The 16,541-nt window shown below is 60.2% G+C and overlaps 1 protein-coding gene across 1 annotated transcript; it reads left to right on the top strand.

Moving 5' to 3' along the window:
• Positions 1-423: 423 nt before the first annotated feature.
• Arrdc2 (arrestin domain containing 2) lies at positions 424-3,994 on the top strand. The gene is made up of 8 exons (XM_013125270.3): positions 424-821; positions 898-964; positions 1,057-1,204; positions 1,713-1,815; positions 1,895-2,151; positions 2,227-2,383; positions 2,851-3,008; positions 3,257-3,994. The coding sequence occupies exons 1-8, from the start codon at positions 548-550 to the stop codon at positions 3,308-3,310; spliced, it is 1,218 nt and encodes a 405-aa protein (XP_012980724.2). The 5' UTR covers positions 424-547; the 3' UTR covers positions 3,311-3,994.
• The last annotated feature ends 12,547 nt before the right edge of the window (positions 3,995-16,541 follow it).

The raw sequence follows: 16,541 nt of genomic DNA, 5'->3' as shown, positions 1-16,541 counted from the left end.
CCCGAGGCGCCACGCCCCTCCGTGCTATTGGCGGAATGTTCCGGTAGGCGAGGCTTTCTCCAAGGCCACGCTTCCTCAAAGCTGCCGGCCGAAGGGGCGGGCTTCCAGACCACGCCCCTCAATGCTATTGGCGTAATCCAGGGGGCGCGGCTTTCTCCCAGGCCACGGCCCTCGGGAAGCCTTTGGCCTAGTTCGGCTCCTCAGGCTCCGCCTCCTCACCGCGCTATTGGCGGGGCCTCTTCCGGGAGGCGCGGCTTTCTCCTCAGGCCATTCCTCAGCCGCGCGATTGGCCCAGCCTCTCCTAAGGGCGCAGCTTTCTCTGTGAGGCCCCGCCCCTAGCTGCGTGTTTGACGGACCCTCCTCATGTGGGCGGGGCTTTCTCCGCAGGCCCCGCCCCCGCCCCGCCATATAAGAGCGATGCCGGCGCGGGTAGGCAGCGGTCGCGGGCCGGGGCTCGCACCTGCCGCGCTCCCGGCGTCCCGGCGACCCGCATCGCGGGTTCGAGCCCCGGGGCGACCTGCTTCCTGGCTTCGCGCCCGCCGGCGCGATGCTGTTCGACAAAGTGAGGGTGTTCGCGGTGCAGCTGGACGGGGCGCGCGCGGGCGCCGAGCCGGTGTTCCACGGGGGCCAGGCAGTGGCGGGCCGCGTGCTGCTGGAGCTGGCGGGCGCGGCGCGCGTGGGCGCGCTCAGGCTGCGCGCCCGGGGCCGCGCGCGCGCGCACTGGACCGAGTCCCGCAGCGCGGGCTCCAGCACAGCGTACACGCAGAGCTACAGCGAGCGCGTGGAGGTCGTGAGCCACCGCGCCACGCTGCTCGCGCCAGGTATGGCCTGGGACCGGGGCGCCCGGGGCAGGCGACCCCCGCGCCGCCCCCACTCAGCCCCGTGTCTTGCTCCTAGACTCGGGGGACGTCGCCGCGCTGCCCGCCGGACGCCACGAGTTCCCCTTCAGCTTCCAGCTGCCCATGTAAGCGCCGCCGCCGCCCGCCCGGGGGCGTCTGCCGCGCCGGACCCTAAGGCCTCGGGACGCCCACTTGCGTGCCTCTGTCTCCATCCCAGCTCCCTGGTGACGTCCTTCGAGGGCAAACACGGCAGCGTCCGCTACGCCATCACGGCCACCCTGCACCGGCCCTGGGCCCCTGCGCGCCGCGCCCAGAAGGTGTTCACCGTCATTGAGCCCGTGGACATAAACACTCCCGCCCTGCTGGTAGGCGGCCGCCCTGTGCGGGGCAGGGGGGTCCAGCCTGGCTGCCCGGTGCGGTCTCTGAAACAGGGCAGCCAGGAGTCAGTGGTGACCGTGGAACCTTCTGGGTGGGTGGGTGTGGCTCCGGGTAAGTGTCTTGCCCCCCCCAGCCCCATTTGGGAAACACAACAGGGCTTGCAACTTTTTGTCGCTGTTGTTTAATTGGTTTTGAGGGTTTTATTCGTTTGTTGTTGTTTCTTTCGTCCTGTGCTCTTTTAATTTTTACAAAGGTCTCTATGTGCGTAACCCTGGCTGGCATCACCCCACAGAGATCTGCCTAGCATCAAAGGTGTAAGCCACCACACCTACTCTTGTTTTTAATGTTTTTATTCAACTTTTGGTTTCTTGAGATAGGGACATATTTTGTAGGGATGACTGGCCTAGAGCAGGCACCAATCCCCCTGCCTCAGCTACTCCTTGAGACAAGAGTCCCTCCGACATAGAAACGAGGTGACCCCTAGTGTTGCCACAGGAGCCGCAGGCTGGAGCCCGGGAGAAGGTGGCACGCTCCTGGTACTGCACCCATGGGCTGGTGTCCCTGTCAGCCAAGATCGACCGCAAGGGCTACACTCCAGGTAGCAGGTGGGGTCGGAAGTGGCTGGGGCGGGGAGAACTGGCAATGGGGAAACTGAGGCAAGCTGCCCCGTGCTGCAGGCGAAGTCATCCCTGTGTTCGCGGAGATTGGCAATGGCTGCACGCGGGCCGTGCAGCCCCGGGCCGCCCTGGTACAGACGCAGACCTTCATGGCCCGAGGCGCCTGCAAGCAGAAGCAGACCGTGGTGGCCAGCGTGGACGGGGAGCCCGTGGGCCCTGGGCGACGTGCACTGTGGCCCGGTCGCGCGCTGCGCATCCCCCCGGTGGGCCCATCCATCCTGCGCTGCCGCGTGCTCAGTGTGGGCTACTCGCTCAAGGTACCCCAGCAAGCTCCCGACACCCTGCTGCTCAGGCCAGGGGGGCCGCAGTCCGCATCGCCGCTCTCCCCCCAGGTCTGTGTGGACATCCCAGGCTCTTCGAAGCTGCTGCTGGAGCTGCCGCTGGTCATCGGCACAGTCCCCCTGCGTCCCCTGGGCAGCCGCTCGGCCAGTGTGGGCAGCCGCGCCAGCCTCCTGCAGAACTGGGGCCCAGGGATGGAACCGCCGGAGGGTGAGCTCAGCGGGGCCCCAAGGATGCGGGTGGGCGGAGCCACAGCCCCGCCCTGCCTCTCCGGTCCAGGGGTGTCCCCGCGCACCGAGCACTGCGGGGACAGTGAGAGGCTAGTCTCTACTTAACGATTCAGAAGCAGCCACGGTGTAGGAGACCCAGCCTCTAAACCGAGCCACAGCCTTTAACGCCACCAGCCAACGGAGGCACACGCCGGTGACCTGTCGCTGTGCGCTTGAGGGCGGCCCGCTCTGCACTGAGACCCTGCTTCAAAAACAAAATGAAGCAGTAGCTAAAGCCAAAATGAGCCCGCGATCCCAGCTGAGGCAGGAGGATTGCTACAAGTTGAGGGGCAGCCTGGGCCCCGGAAGCTGTCCCGAGGGGGAAAAGGCTCAGTCATGACCGCGGCACAGTCCTGGGCCCCCCGGAAACCCAGTCCCAGAGGCTCACACGCCGTCTCTCCCTTCCAGCCCCTCCTGAGTACGCAGCGGTGGTGAGCGAGAGCCAGCTGCCCGCTGCCTCCCCGGGGCCCGTCCCCGTCCCGCGCGACGCGGGTGTGACCCTGGAGGGGCCCTACTTCGCCTGCCTCCAGGAGTTCCGCTACCGGCCGCCCCCGCTGTACTCTGAGGTACTGCCTGCGCCCTCTCTAGCTTTCAGGGGTGGGTCATAAAGCTGTCCTGCGCAGGGTGTGGTGACAGGGCCGGTCCCAGCCGCGATCCAGGCCAGCCCGGGCTGCTTAGGAGGGCCGTCTCAGACAGACAGTGAATTGTGCATGTCAGGCACCCCCTGGTGACCCCTGACTGCCTTTCCCTGAGCTGACGTAGGAGCTGGGCTTGGCAGAGTGGACGGCGTGGCTCACTGGACTCTGTCTGTCAGGTGGACCCCCACCCACCCTCGGAAACTGGGCGGCCACGCTGCATGACCTGCTGATGTGTGAGTCGACACCTCGGGACCAGGTTCACGTTCCTGGCCACGGCTGTCTGCTTTAGGAACACAGTCTGGGGAGGCCGGTGCCTCCCAACACTGCACAGGACTGAGGAGCAGGGCGTGACCTCTGTGGACTGGTGTCTTCCCCAGGCTTCCAGGTCTCTGCGATTGACCAGTGCTAGGCTCCCCTACAGGGTTCCGGTCTGGGAGACATGAATTCAGGGTAAGCCAGAACCAGAGGGGAGGCAGAGAGCTTCCAGAGGGCATTTCAGATGAGGCTTTGACGTTTGAACAGGAGCTCACAGCACGTAGACAGGAAACGGCCAGAGCTCATAGCACCCACCACCTCCATCTTAGGGTTGGGAGCCCACGCCTGCAGGCGTCTAGTGTGAAGCCAGCGGGACCGAGGGCCCAGGGACAGACACGGAAGGGGAACGTCACAAGTCTCTCTGGGACCTGAGGGTCGAGAGGTCCCAGCTTTGGAGCTGTGGTGACATCTGCCACAAGAAGCCCCAGGCTGCTCAGGGTCAGGACCCAGACAAGGACACAGTAGCCTGGCTGGACACCAAAGGGAAGACAGCGGCCAGGGGTAGCTGGGCCCCCTCACAGCCATGCGCCCCACATCTGAAGAGTCCTCCATCACCTTTGTACACCAAAAATGAATAAAGTCGTGTCCGGGGACTGTCACTGGAACCTGTCCCCTCCTCACCCTCCCACCCCTGGCCGCCAGTTGGGCCTTTTAAGATGTTTGCTGTGTTACTTGTGCTCCTTGGGGCAGAAAGGGGGCGTGGACCCTGGAGCCAGAGCCACAGTTGCGCCTGGGTGCTGGGGACCAAACCAGGCCCTCTGTGATCAGCGCCCTTAACCTCTGACCTCTTGCCACCTACTGTGTTTGCACAGCTAAGGTTTTCAGACTAATTTCCGGTCCTGGGTGGCGTGTCTGCACGTGATAGCCTGTGAATACAGATGGTTCCAAACAACGGAGCACTCAGGAGGTTGGGCAGGAGGCTACCTCACACCAATAATAACACTGATAATTGATTCCGCTAATTATTACGTGACCCATCCCTGGGGAGCAGAGGCAGGAGGGTCTCTGGGAGTTCCAGGCCCCGGGAGGTGGCCCTGGGGTCGCACAGACGTTCCGCAGCCCTGGACAACCATGGAAGCCCCGGGGTGTCCGGGGCGTGGCAAGGGAGCAATCTTCACCAGATCCCAAACGCAGGTCTGCAGCCCAGGAGGCCATCCTGTGGGTGAGATCCTGCTGCTAGCCTCGCTCCAGAGCTGCAGTTTGTCCTGGGATGGGACACAGGGACAGTTCAGGGCCGTTCCTCGGGCCGGGCCAGCTGACAGGGACACCTGAGCCGATCCCTGCAGGAGGGTTTTCAGGGTGCTGTAGGGATAGGAGCAAGGAGGAGCTGGCTCCGCGGTCCCTGGACGGAGGAGCGGGGCCGCGCTGCTTCAGGCCCCGCCCCCCTGCCAGGACTGTCTCGGCTTTCCCTTCTCAAGGCCCTACCTGCAGGACTCTGGGGTCCCCTCCCTGCACCTGCTCCCTGGTGCAAGCTCCAGGTCCCCCCTTCTCTCTGCCGCCCTGGGTGACAGGCACGCAGGCGCAGACACTTGTTCTGCGTGTTGGCAGCTGGCCCGGCCGGGCGGCCGGTCAGGAATCTACCCACGGTCGTGGTCACCCTTGCCGTCTCCCTGTGTCTCCCGGGGCACATTCTGTCCGGAGCAGGGAACCCTGGGGTGCCCTGCTGGGCTCCGGTTACAGGACACCTTGTCCCTACCTCCTGGAGCACAGTCTCCAGGGTCCCAGCTCCCTCTTCCGGAGGAGGCAGAGAGGCACCAACCCCAGGACCTCTGCACCAACCCCAGGACCTCTGCACCAACCCCAGGACCTCTGCTCCAACCCCAGGACCTCTGCTCCAACCCCAGGACCTCTGCACCCGCTCCACCGCAGCTGCTGCGCCTCCTCGGCCTCCAGACCTGTTTGTTTTTGTTTGCTTTTGAGTCAGTCTCGTGTAGCCCAGGCTGGTCCTGAACTCATGGTTCCCCTGCCTCCACCTGTCTTGACAGGCGGGCGTGGTTTATGTGTGCACTCTTCCCACTGAGTCCCAGCCCTGATCCCTCTGCCCAGTTTGTGATGTTGAGGAAAGTCCCAGAAAAAGCTGAGCAGGAAGCGGTGACTAGCCTGGGGCGGGTGGTGCCAGTTGCGGCCACTGTGGGAGAGGAAGCCGCCCGAGGAAGGAGAGGGACCTAAAGAGAGCCATCCCCCTGCAGGGAAACGTCCAGGGCTCCCAACAGCCAGGGTGGGAAAGAAGGACTCCAAGCCCTGCCCGAGAAGCCCCGTGGGGTCAGGCAGAGCCATTGGCTCACGGGAGCCACTCCACGGGGCCAGTTGGACTGGGGGCTCAGCAGAGGCAATCAGGGTGTCAGAGCCTTTTTCCCAGTGACTAAGGCGGTGGAGTCTCAGACGCCTGCATGGGGTCAGAGTCCCCGCCAGGCAAAGCGAAGGTGGAGCCATGGGAGGAGCTGTGTCTGGAGGGTCCTACTCGAAGGAGAGGACATTGGCGTTGGGGTCTGGATGGATGAAGAGGAGTTTGCCGAGGAAAGGCGTTCCAGTCGCAGGGAACAGCAGTCAAAGATGCTGGGGACAGCCGTGGGGGGGTGAACAGAATTGGGACTAAGGGGAGGTGGCCCCAGGAGCCCCCAGGGATGGAGCTGCAGGCCCCGAAGAGCTGGTGTTTCTCACCTTTGACCCATGGCAAGATCAGAGGTCAGCGCTGGACTCCTGCCCTCCCCTGAACAAGCACATGGGCCCCTGCGGTCAGGACTGGACCAGGTGGGAGTGGGGGTCAGGAAGCGGGGTTCCTGCCGGTCCAGACTGCCGGAGGAATGCCAGAGTCCCCTCCCAGGCACAAGCTGTTCCCTGTGTAGGCGAAATAAAGAGCAGGGCAGGGGCTGCTCAGAAGGCTGGCCCTGCGGCCCTGCTGGTTCCTAGTAATACAGGGGCCCCGCCAGCCCTAAACACAGGCCCCAGATCCAGTGGGGCCATGGCCCTTTCCAGGGCCTGCCATCTTTATTTTGTTTTGTTTTTTCGAGACAGGTTTCTCTGTGTAACTTTGGATTCTGCCCTAGAACTGGCTTTGTAGACCAGGCTGATCTTGAACTCACAGAGATCTGCCTGCCTCTGCCTCAAGTGCTGAGATAAAAGTGTGGGCCACCACTGCCTGCCAGGATGCCTCATTCTTGCTGGCAAACTTCTACCCACCCTTCAAAACCCCATGCATACCTCTTTCTCTTCTACGCTGGGCGTGGCTTCCTCCCTGCCTCCCCTCAGCCCCACCTCTGTCCAGTCTGGCTGGAACCCCTCAGGCTCAGGTGTTGTGACTTGTGAGGATTGTTGCTCTTCCATCCTCGCTAAGGCGGAGGCCTGCCAGGGGACCACAGAGAAAGGACAATAGGACCCCATGTCCCAAACGTGCCTACCTAGCTGGGTCCTGTAGACACACTAACCACACAGACCTCTGCATAATTAGCTGTTTGTCTGCTGAGGCAGGAGGCTTGCCTGCAGCTCGGTGATTCTCCTGCCTCAGTCTGCAGAGAGCTGGGCTCTGGGGTCACTGTGGGAACTGGTCTGCCTGAGAGACACTGGAGAGTAACTGCCCTCAACAATTGCTTTCACTGTCGCCACAGCGGGAGGGGCCGGCGCTGGCCTGGCACAAGCCCCATCCCGACTTGAACCTGTAGCAGCTGCCCCTGTGGGGACAATGTTTACCAAGCGTCAAGTGACAGCAGCCAGGTCACGGGAGTGAGCCAGAGTGGGGCTGGCGGCAGAGGCAGCAGACACCTGTGCCGATGGTGAAACCCCGTCTGCTGCTGGCACCGCACAGCCAGGTTGGCTGCTGGATGCCCAAGTCCAGGTGGAGAGGACATTTCTCAGGAAGCCCGTGGTGCCCTGTCTGGGTCCAGCCTTGTCTGCTGTCTGACGGGCCTCAGCTTTCTAGCTAAAATGTGAATGTGAGTTGAGGCTACCCCACAAAACGCTGGTTTCCCACTGGCTCCATCTCACGTTAACGTGAAACTCCCAATCCCCCTGCCTCAGCCGCGTTGGATCAAGGTGAGAGTTTGCAGACGGTGTGCCTGGCGGAGATGGCGTGGCTGGGGGCATTGCAGTCTCTGCAATCCCAGGACGTTTCCGTGCTCTCAAAGCACGTTGTTTCCCATCAACAGCTCCGCAGCCAAGCCTGGTGACCTGAGTTCGATCCCTGGGCCCCCATGGTGGAAGGAGGGAACCGAACCAACCCCACAATCTGTCCTATGGCTCACACGTGAGCAGTCCCTACCCCTGCACAAAATGAACAATAAATAATGGAATGTTTTAGAAGCATTCAGAACTTGACTGTCAAAGGGCGACAGGACTCCCCTCAGGGGCACTGCAGAGGTCGGGTTGACAAAGGGCAACAGGGCTCCCCTCAGGGGCACTGCAGAGGTCGGGTTGCAGAGGCCGGGAGGGCTTAGGGAGTGCAGCCTCAGTGGCGCTCGGTGGCAGACACCCAGGTTCCATCGACTGAGCCCAAAATGAATAAGTGAAAAGGAAAACCTCATGGTTAGGAAACTCAAGCTGGAGGCCGCGGTCAGCAGTCTCTTCTCCTTTCCATAGCAACCCTAACCTGCCTACAGAGCATGCGCAGAGCTCCCAGAAACCCGATGCTTCCTGGCACAGACTGAGGGTGTGAGCCCGGGCGAGCCTCAGTGTCCACATCCACGTCGTGGGGCAATGAAGTCTCTGGGCTACACCGGGTGGGTAGTGAAGTTGGGGCCAGCACACTTGGGCTTGGTATTGTTCAGTGCCCTGCATATTTGAACAGACCATGTTGAACCTACTTCTTCTCTTGCCGGATATAGAAATGAGTAGCTGCCTGTCACGCCATGATGGGAAGGGCTCTGAAGACAAGCCTTGGCTACAGTATCACCATGGCCACACTTAGTTGTTTAGGGTTTTGTTACCTTTTTGTTTTGAGACAGGGTCTCTCATGTAGACCAGGCTGGCCTCAAACTCACAGATTGGCCTGCCTCTGCCTCCAGGGTGCTAGGATTAAGTAATAATTTATTAATGAGATTAAATAATGATAATTTTTATCATTACTATTGCAACAGAGTCTCACTATGTAATCCAGGTTGGATTCTAACTCACGGCAATCCTCCTGCCTCAGCCCCCCAAGTCTTCAGACCTAAGTATTGTTGCCATGCTTCAGGCTGTGACAAATAAGCCTGCATGGATGGAGCATATTTTCCTGCCATGCTCGCCTATTCTAACCTGATCCGAGGCACCAGAGTGCCCGTGTCTGTGCCTCTGCTGAAGACTGTCACTGAGCATCATCAGGGCGGCATGGACAGCCATGTCCCAGCACTGCCACTCACGGTCAGCTCCCAGGGATTGTCAATGCTCTAGAACAGTCTTGGAGCAGAGCAAACTCCAGGCCAGGCTGTGGGGTGCCAGGAGAGATCCCGTCTGCTTCTTCTGGGTAAGGCCTTCAGTATGGCCTCCTGGAGACCCAGGTCCCAGGCAGATGCAGGGTTGGGGCTACTCAGTGACCAGAGCTGCCGGCAAGGACAGGGAGACGACAGAGTGGGTTGAGGAGAGTCCCACCTGGGCCACGAATGCCTTGGGGGCCTGTGTCAGGGACCTTAGCAATTCAGCCAAAATGAGCACTGGGCGCGAGGGTCCTCCTGCCTTGGCTCCTCTGTGCTGGGGTGACAGGCGGGCACCCACCTCCCCCAGCTTAACACCAGTGACAGGGTACGCACTGAGCCCTCCCAAAGCAGACCTCCAGCCCCTGGCCCATTTCCCCAGCACCGTTTGTCCCACGTATCCCAGGCTGGCCTGGGACTCACAATGTAGCTGAGGGTGACATTGAACTCCTGATCCTCCTGCCTCCTCCTCCCCCATGCTGGGATGACAGGTGTAGAGTCTGAGGGGTGTGGTGATGGGTGTGGCAGGGCTGCAGCCAGGCCACGGTAGCTGGTAGATCAGAGTGTGTTCCGGGCTTCAGATCATGTCTGGAATTTTCCGTGACTCCAAAAGGTTCAGAATGACCTTGAGGTTCCTGGTTGGGCTGGGCTAGGGAGACCGGAGTCTGCCCCAGAGACACCAGGAGCACAGCGGGGTCACAGTGGCCCTGCCCAACTGGACACTGTGGCCTGGAGGGGCGCTCACGGTCGGCCCTGCTCCTGCCCGCACGGAGGCCGGGACCTGTGGCCACTCTCTGCTCTGGAGGCCGGGAGGTGTTGGGGCGGCTCTGGCTGTGGCAGGGCTGAGGGAAACTGAGGCCTTTGGGAAGCTCCTGAGTGAAAGCAGGGCAGAAGGGACAGGAGTGTTAAAGCATCAAAAGGTTGTAGTTACACTCTGACGTGTTGTTTGTGGGGAAGTGCAGGCAGGGCACACGTGCTGAGGCCAAGGACAGGGCTCTTTTTTTCTTTTTTTCTTTTTTTTTTGGTTTTTACGAGACAGGGTTTCTCTGTATTGTTTTGGAGGCTGTCGGTCCAGCCCAGCCTCGAACTCACAGAGATCCGCCTGCCTCTGCCTCCCGAGTGCTGGGATTAAAGGCGTGCGCCACCACCGCCTGGTCAAGGACAGGTTTCTAAAGTCAGCTTTCACCCCCATCATCTGGGTCCCTGGGATCCACCTCGGTCCTTGGGCAACGATGCCTTTACCCACTCAGCCATATTGCCAGCCTGGGACATCACCAGAAAAAGCCATCATCAAGCCAGGAAGAGTTCCGTCCCGACATGGGAGACCGAGGCAGGGGGATAGCTATGAGTTCCAGATCAGCCAGAGAACTGCAGAGTGAGACCCTGTGTCACACAACAGTGAGAAACTGGCATGGTGGACACCTCGGTAGCCTGGAGGCAGATGCTCAGTCACCCTGGGCTACACCGTGAGTTTGAGGCCAGCCTGGGCTACGTCATGGGAAGCCCCTGTGTCAACAACAATAAAGAGCCTCAAACAGGAGCAGAGAGAGGCCCAGGGCCTTGGGAGGAGTGAGGAGGCCAGACTGGTCCGACTGGACCCAGGGAGCCATGGCTGCGGCAGAGAGATCGCCACAGCGAGAGACGCAGCAGAGCCCAGGCCCACAGAGCTCCTGCACAACTCAGGAATTCTTCCTGGTACAGAGGGTCTGCCCCAACGGGGAGGGCACCAGCACCCAGAGAGACTTCGGCCAGTGTGAGGACAAATGCTCACAGTCCCAGGACTCAGTGGAGCAGGAAGATGGTGAGTTTGAGACCAGCCTAGGCTGTTAGAAGGAAACTCTGTCTCAAAAACACTGCAGAAAAAAAAATAAATCTTAAAAAAATAAAGATTAAGCCAGGCGTTGGTGGCGCACGCCTTTAATCCCAGCACTCGGGAGGCAGAGGCAGGCGGATCTCTGTGAGTTTGAGACCAGCCTGGACTACCAAGTGAGTTCCAGGACAGCCTCCAAAGCCACAGAGAAACCCTGTCTCGAAAAACCAAAAAAATAAAAAAATAAAGATTAATATACACAAATTTGAACAAGGATAGCAAGACTGGGAAGGCAGTACAGTGAGCAATGCATCAGGACCTGAGTTCAAATCCCCAATACTCAAAAACTGGTACAAGCCAGGCAGTGATGGGACACAGGAGGATCTCTGAGTTCGAGGCCAGCCTGGTCTACCTAGGAGTTCCCGGACAGCCAGGTCCACACAGGTCCTAAATAATAATAATAAATATGGTCCTGAAAGACCATAAATACTAATAATAAAAGCTGGGTGCGTCTGTAGCCCCAGCCCTGGGAGCAGACCAGGAGGGTCACAGAAGTCAGTGCTGTGAGAAGCATTGTCCCCAGGTGAGGCTGGCAAGGTGGCTCAGTGGGTAAAAGACTTGGTTGCCAACCCTGGCCGCCAGAGTTCTACCCCCAGGCCCCATGAGGCAGGAGAGAATCCACTCCCGAAAGTTGCCCTCTGACCTCTGCACTTGCCCCTCAAGCAGATTAGTAAATATGCAATAAGAAGGAAGGTTGGCACTGGACGGTGGTGGCGCACGCCTTTAATCCCAGCACTCAGGAGGCAGAGGCAGGCGGATCTCTGTGAGTTCGAGGCCAGCCTGGTCTACAGAGGGAGTTCCAGGACAGCCTCCAAAACAATACAGAGAAACCCTGTCTCGAAAAAAAGGAGAAAAAGAAGGAGGAGGAGGCTGGGGCTGCAGAGAAAGACGCCACTCCCACCCCTGGCTTCCACGTGCCCACAGACATAAGTGCTACACACATGGTAACAGACATAAATAATTTTTAAAAGAGCAGGGCTTTTTTCTCACCACAAGATGTCTTGAAGAAAATGGAAAGATAGAGAGCAAAGTAACACCTACTGTGGCTGTGACACTCCAGCTGAGGGCCTCACGGTTTTTGTAATTCTGTGTGCACATGAGTGCGCGGTGCGAAGAGGCCAGAAGAGGTCGCCAGAACCTCTGGACTGGAGTCACAGAGGATTGTGAGCTGCTGTGTGGGTACCGGGAGCTGAACCCGGTCCTCTGTAGAGCAGCAAGCATCCCGAGACAAGCCAGGCTCTGTGTACAGTTTTCATTAATATTTTCAACTTCAGATGGTTTTGTCAGGATGTGAACCCACCACAAGCCAGAGGGCATCTGTTTCAAGTTAGTTTTTGTCAACTTGAGACAAGCTAGTCATTTGGGAAGAGGGACCTCAACTGAGAAGATGCCTCACCAGATTGGCCTGCAGGGCATTTTCCTGACTGATGATTGAAGGGGGAGGGCCCAGCCCATGGTGGGTGTGTCCATCCCTGGGCAGGTGGTCCTCTAAGAGAGCAGGCTGAGCAAGACATGGGGAGCTCCCTCCCCAGGCCTCTGCATCAGCTCTTGCCTCCATGAGGGACAATAAAATGAACCCTTTCCTCCCTAAGTTGCTTTTGGTCCTGGTGTTCATGACAGCAACAGAAAGCAAATCCAGGACATTGTCTTCAGCCAATGAAGGAACAGTATACAGCATACATAAAGAACTCTTATGTTGCACACAAGAGCACAGGCGTTCACACCCAAGGGAAGATGGTGTGGAAACAGCTGCCGGACCTGAGGATCTGGAAAAGGAGGCTTCAGACAACGCAGAGGTTCCCACCATTTGACTGGCGGAAGTTTCCAAGTCAGTGTTCCTAGTGTGTCCCACAGGTTCACTCAAGACATTTGCACAGGCTGGAGGCTTCAGAAAGCCCACCTGAGTTCTGCCTTGGTTCTGAGTCCACTACCCGGAGTTCCCAGAGAGAAATGCGGCTCATCCTTCCTGCTCCTGAACAGGGAGAGCCGCACCCCCTGCCGGTTCGAGGCCCAGCAACCCCCAGAACGAGGTGGCTGTGACTTGGTGTGTAAGGGGAGCAGTGATCCCAGCCCTGGTGGCCTGAACCAGCAGGGGCTTCTGCCACAGTCGAGGCAGGGGGTCTAGTGTAGTGTTTGAGTCCAGCCTGGCCTACATAGTGGTTTAGGTCAGCCTGGACCAAGTGAGGCAGCAGTGCCCGGGGAGCCGGCCGAGCTCCTGGGAAAGAGGGCTCGTGCTGTCCCAGGCTCCCTCCTCTCTGTCCCCGTGCCATGGCCTGACACCCCGATTCCTCCAGCACAGTGGCAAAGCCAGCCTCCCCTGGCCGCCCCAGGCGGTGTGAGCCCTGTGCCATCTGCAAACCGATACCAGCCTGCAATCACTTGTGAAACCGGCTGCCACTGTTTCCGCCCATGAGAAAGTCCCCAGGCAGGCTGCTCGGGGGAGTGGCAGATGGGCGGGTTAGCAGGGCTGGATCGGCCCTGGGCCTTAGTTTCCCCACCTGTGAAGTTTCTGAAGTTCTCATAATCCCCAGAAGCCCTCCCATCCCTGGGGAGGGGGAACCAAAAGCCCTGGGCTCTCCAGACCCCACCAGGGCAAACTTGGGCTCTCAGGGAGGGGCACCCGGCCCTACACACCCGCCTGTGGCCACGCCTACAGTCGCCCCTACCACAGGGCCTTAGCACAGGGATGTCCTCAGCTGCCCTCCACGTACCCAGCCTTGGCCCCAAAGCCACCTCCTCCCGGAAGCCCTCCTCATCTACTGACCCTTAAAGCCCCGTCGTCTGACTGTAAGGACGTGTGGCAGAGAAACCACCCAACTGATCACACTGTTTAAACCCTGACTGTGCGCCACCACGGACAGATTTCAGACTCCCTGTGCTGGGACATGTGCGTGAGAAAGACACTGGAATCTGACTCAGGAGGGGGCCAGGGGGACACTCGGTTGTCACAGCAGTAAATGGCCTCAGGTACTCAGGCTGGGGTTGGTGGCTGGGAGTGTCATCAGCTGGTGAGCGACGAGAAAACGAAGAGACAGCTGTGTGACCCTGTTCACAGGGAGGCCAACAGCTCTGAGAGCCAGGGCTACCGAGATGCCTGGAGGGGCGGGCACAAGGTCAGGGAGACAGTCCTGGGGGGTGTGCGTGTGTGCGTGCGGGCATGTGTGTGCATGTGTGTGCATGTGTGCGTGCGCATGCATACACATGTGCGTGTCTGTGTGCATGCGTGTGTGTGCGTGTGCATGCATGTGCGTGTGAGTGTCCGTGTGTGTGCGTGTGCGTGCGCGTGCATGTGCGAGCACGCGTGCGTGCAAGTGTGTGCACGTGTGAGTGTGCGTGCGTGTGTGTGAGTGTGCGTGCGCGTGCGTGCGTGCGCGTGCGCGTGCGTGCATGTGTGCGTGCGTGTGTGCGTGTGTGCGTGTGAGTGTGCATGTGCGTCCATGTGCGTGTGTGTGCGCGTGCGTGTGTGCCAGGCCAGCATGCGGGTTTCTCTGTGACCTCCACCTTTGTGGACACAGCTCTCCCTAGCCAGTCAGGGCTGCTATGCTCAGCCGTGGGCAGGCTCCTTTACTGCGAGCAGCAACACAGACAGTGATGCTCTTTACAGGGAGGGGAAACTGAGGCTCAGAGAGCAGAAGTGCTTGTCCATGAGCAATAGTGTCAAGAATGGGACCCAAGGCTGCCACTGAGAGACACCCAACGCTCTCTGTGGCTCCACCCACGCCTGGCCTCCTTGGAGTGACTTGATACTCCTTGGAGTCCTGATACCCAGAGGACGGAAGGGTCAGAGTGAGGTAGGCAGGCAGGCATGAGCTAACTGCTGCACCTGTAGGCGGAAACCCACTCCACACCGAGGGTCTCTGACTTACCCAGGACCACAGTGGCACTGAGTGGTGGCTCCTCTGCCTGACCCCGTCTCCTCTCACACCCCAAGTGTGTTGATGTAAACCAAGACTGAGGGAAGCCATGCCTGAGTCCTCTCTTTGAGATGTCTGTTGACTGACTGTATGACCTCTTCCTCTGACACTGGGGAGAAAGCTACTGTTTTGCTGGTCGATGCTGGGTCAGCCCAGGGCGGGGACAGCAGCCAGAGCACAGATGGCAGTCACCTCCATGGAAACTGAGGTGGGGACCAGGCCGCCCACCTCCTCCCCACGGTTCAGTTCCTTCCTGGGCTGCCATGCTCAATGCGGGGACAGCGGGTCGGGTGTGAGAGGCTGAGGGGCAGAGACACACGGTGAGGGGCGGGGCGGGGACCACTCTGCTACTCCAGTCCCTGCCTGGACTCCCCCAGTGAGGGTCTGCAGGTGTGGCTCCAGGCTCCAGGTGAAACAAGACCCTGGGTGCCCCACAGGCCTCGCCAGCAGGGCTCGCTGTGGCCGGGAGGCGCGGCTGCCGGAGGAACGAAATGTGCTCCGGGCACACAGTGGAGTATTGCTCAGCTGTGAGAAGGAAAGGCACGGACTCATGCGGATCTTGCGCGTCTAGAACAGGCCAAGCCCCCGTGACAGAGGCTTGGGAGCTGTGACAGCGGGAAACAGGAGCCGCTCACGGGACAGAACTCTGGCATTTGGTAAGGAATGTTCTGGAATTAGCAGTACTCTGTGCACACCAAGGGAGTGTGCTAAATGTTACTGGATTGTGCACTTTAAGTGAGCGAGTGTGTGGTGTGTGAAGCCAGTGTGACTAAAATTAAACAGCTCCAGGGCGGCCACCCCGGGCTGCTCTGTGACCGGGTCACTGTGTCCCTGAGCCCGGGACAATCCACCCATCCTGGCCCGAGGGCAAAGTCAGAGGCTCCTGGAAAAGGCGGCAGGGAGGTGCCTGGGGAGGGAAACCGAGGCAGCCCATGCGTCTGTTTTTGACAGGCTCCATGCCCGCCCGCTACCTACAGATGCAGACAGTAAGAGCGGTGAGGGCAGGGCCAGGGGCCTGCACTCCGGAGGCTGAGGTGGCGGTGAACTAACCGTGCTGCAGCTCACAGGGAAGACGCCACCTCAGTCGCCAAGCTTTTTTTTGGGGGGGGGGTTCGAGACAGGGTTTCTCTGTGGCTTTGGAGGCTGTCCTGGAACTCGCTTGGTAGTCCAGGCTGATGGCTGCATCTGCGTTTGCCTGCACCGGCCTGTGAGACATCCCACGCCATGCAGGCCGGGGCCTGATGCACAGGCAGCACCCTAGTGACCGCTGGAACCACTCCGCCCTGAGCCACGCCCCTCACTGGGGGTCCCAAGCCGTCACTGTGCCCCTGAGCCACGGCCGGCCGAGCTCTCTTGGGCAGCAAGCCTGTGGGTCACTTCCTGTTAGCTTCTATCAAACGGAATGGACGGAAAGTTTTGGTCACCCTGCGTGGCCGGATGCAGGTGACTGACTCCCCACGCCCAGGTCTGGTCTGACTTCTCCTGTGCCCCCGGGCTGAGTCCACTTATGCTGGAAAATTCTCCCAAGCGCAGCAGTGTCCTCTGTTCAGCGCCCCCCGGGTCCCCAACAACGGGAGGGGCTGAGTTCGGATGATTGGGAGTTTGAGCCAGCCTGGGCTACAGGAACCACAGTGCGGCTGGACCACGGGACCAAGGGTCCTTCCCCAGCTAGATGCTTCCCCGGGAAACAGATCCCTAATCCCGGGAAGCCTGGCCCTGCCAGGGCGGGCGGGCACTCCGGGCCGGGCTCCTGGCCTCACTCGGGCGCGACGCCGCCTGAGCCCGGGCCGCGCGCCGCTGCTGCCCCCTGGCGGTCACGGGAGTAGCTAAGGACGCGCGTCTATCAGGCGGCTGAGCAGGAAGGAGGGGACCCGGGGTGCACGGGGGCTGCAGCGGCCGCAGAGGAGGGCGCTGGGGCCACCAAGGCACGGGTTCTGGACACCGAGGTCTCTCGCCTCAACTGTCCTCCACGCAGGGA

Source organism: Mesocricetus auratus, unplaced genomic scaffold, assembly GCF_017639785.1.
Source record: "Mesocricetus auratus isolate SY011 unplaced genomic scaffold, BCM_Maur_2.0 Super-Scaffold_6731, whole genome shotgun sequence".
Classification (NCBI taxonomy): domain Eukaryota; kingdom Metazoa; phylum Chordata; class Mammalia; order Rodentia; family Cricetidae; genus Mesocricetus; species Mesocricetus auratus.
The sequence above is the reverse complement of the archived record's forward strand: the minus strand, read 5'-3'. Positions and strand labels throughout refer to the sequence as shown.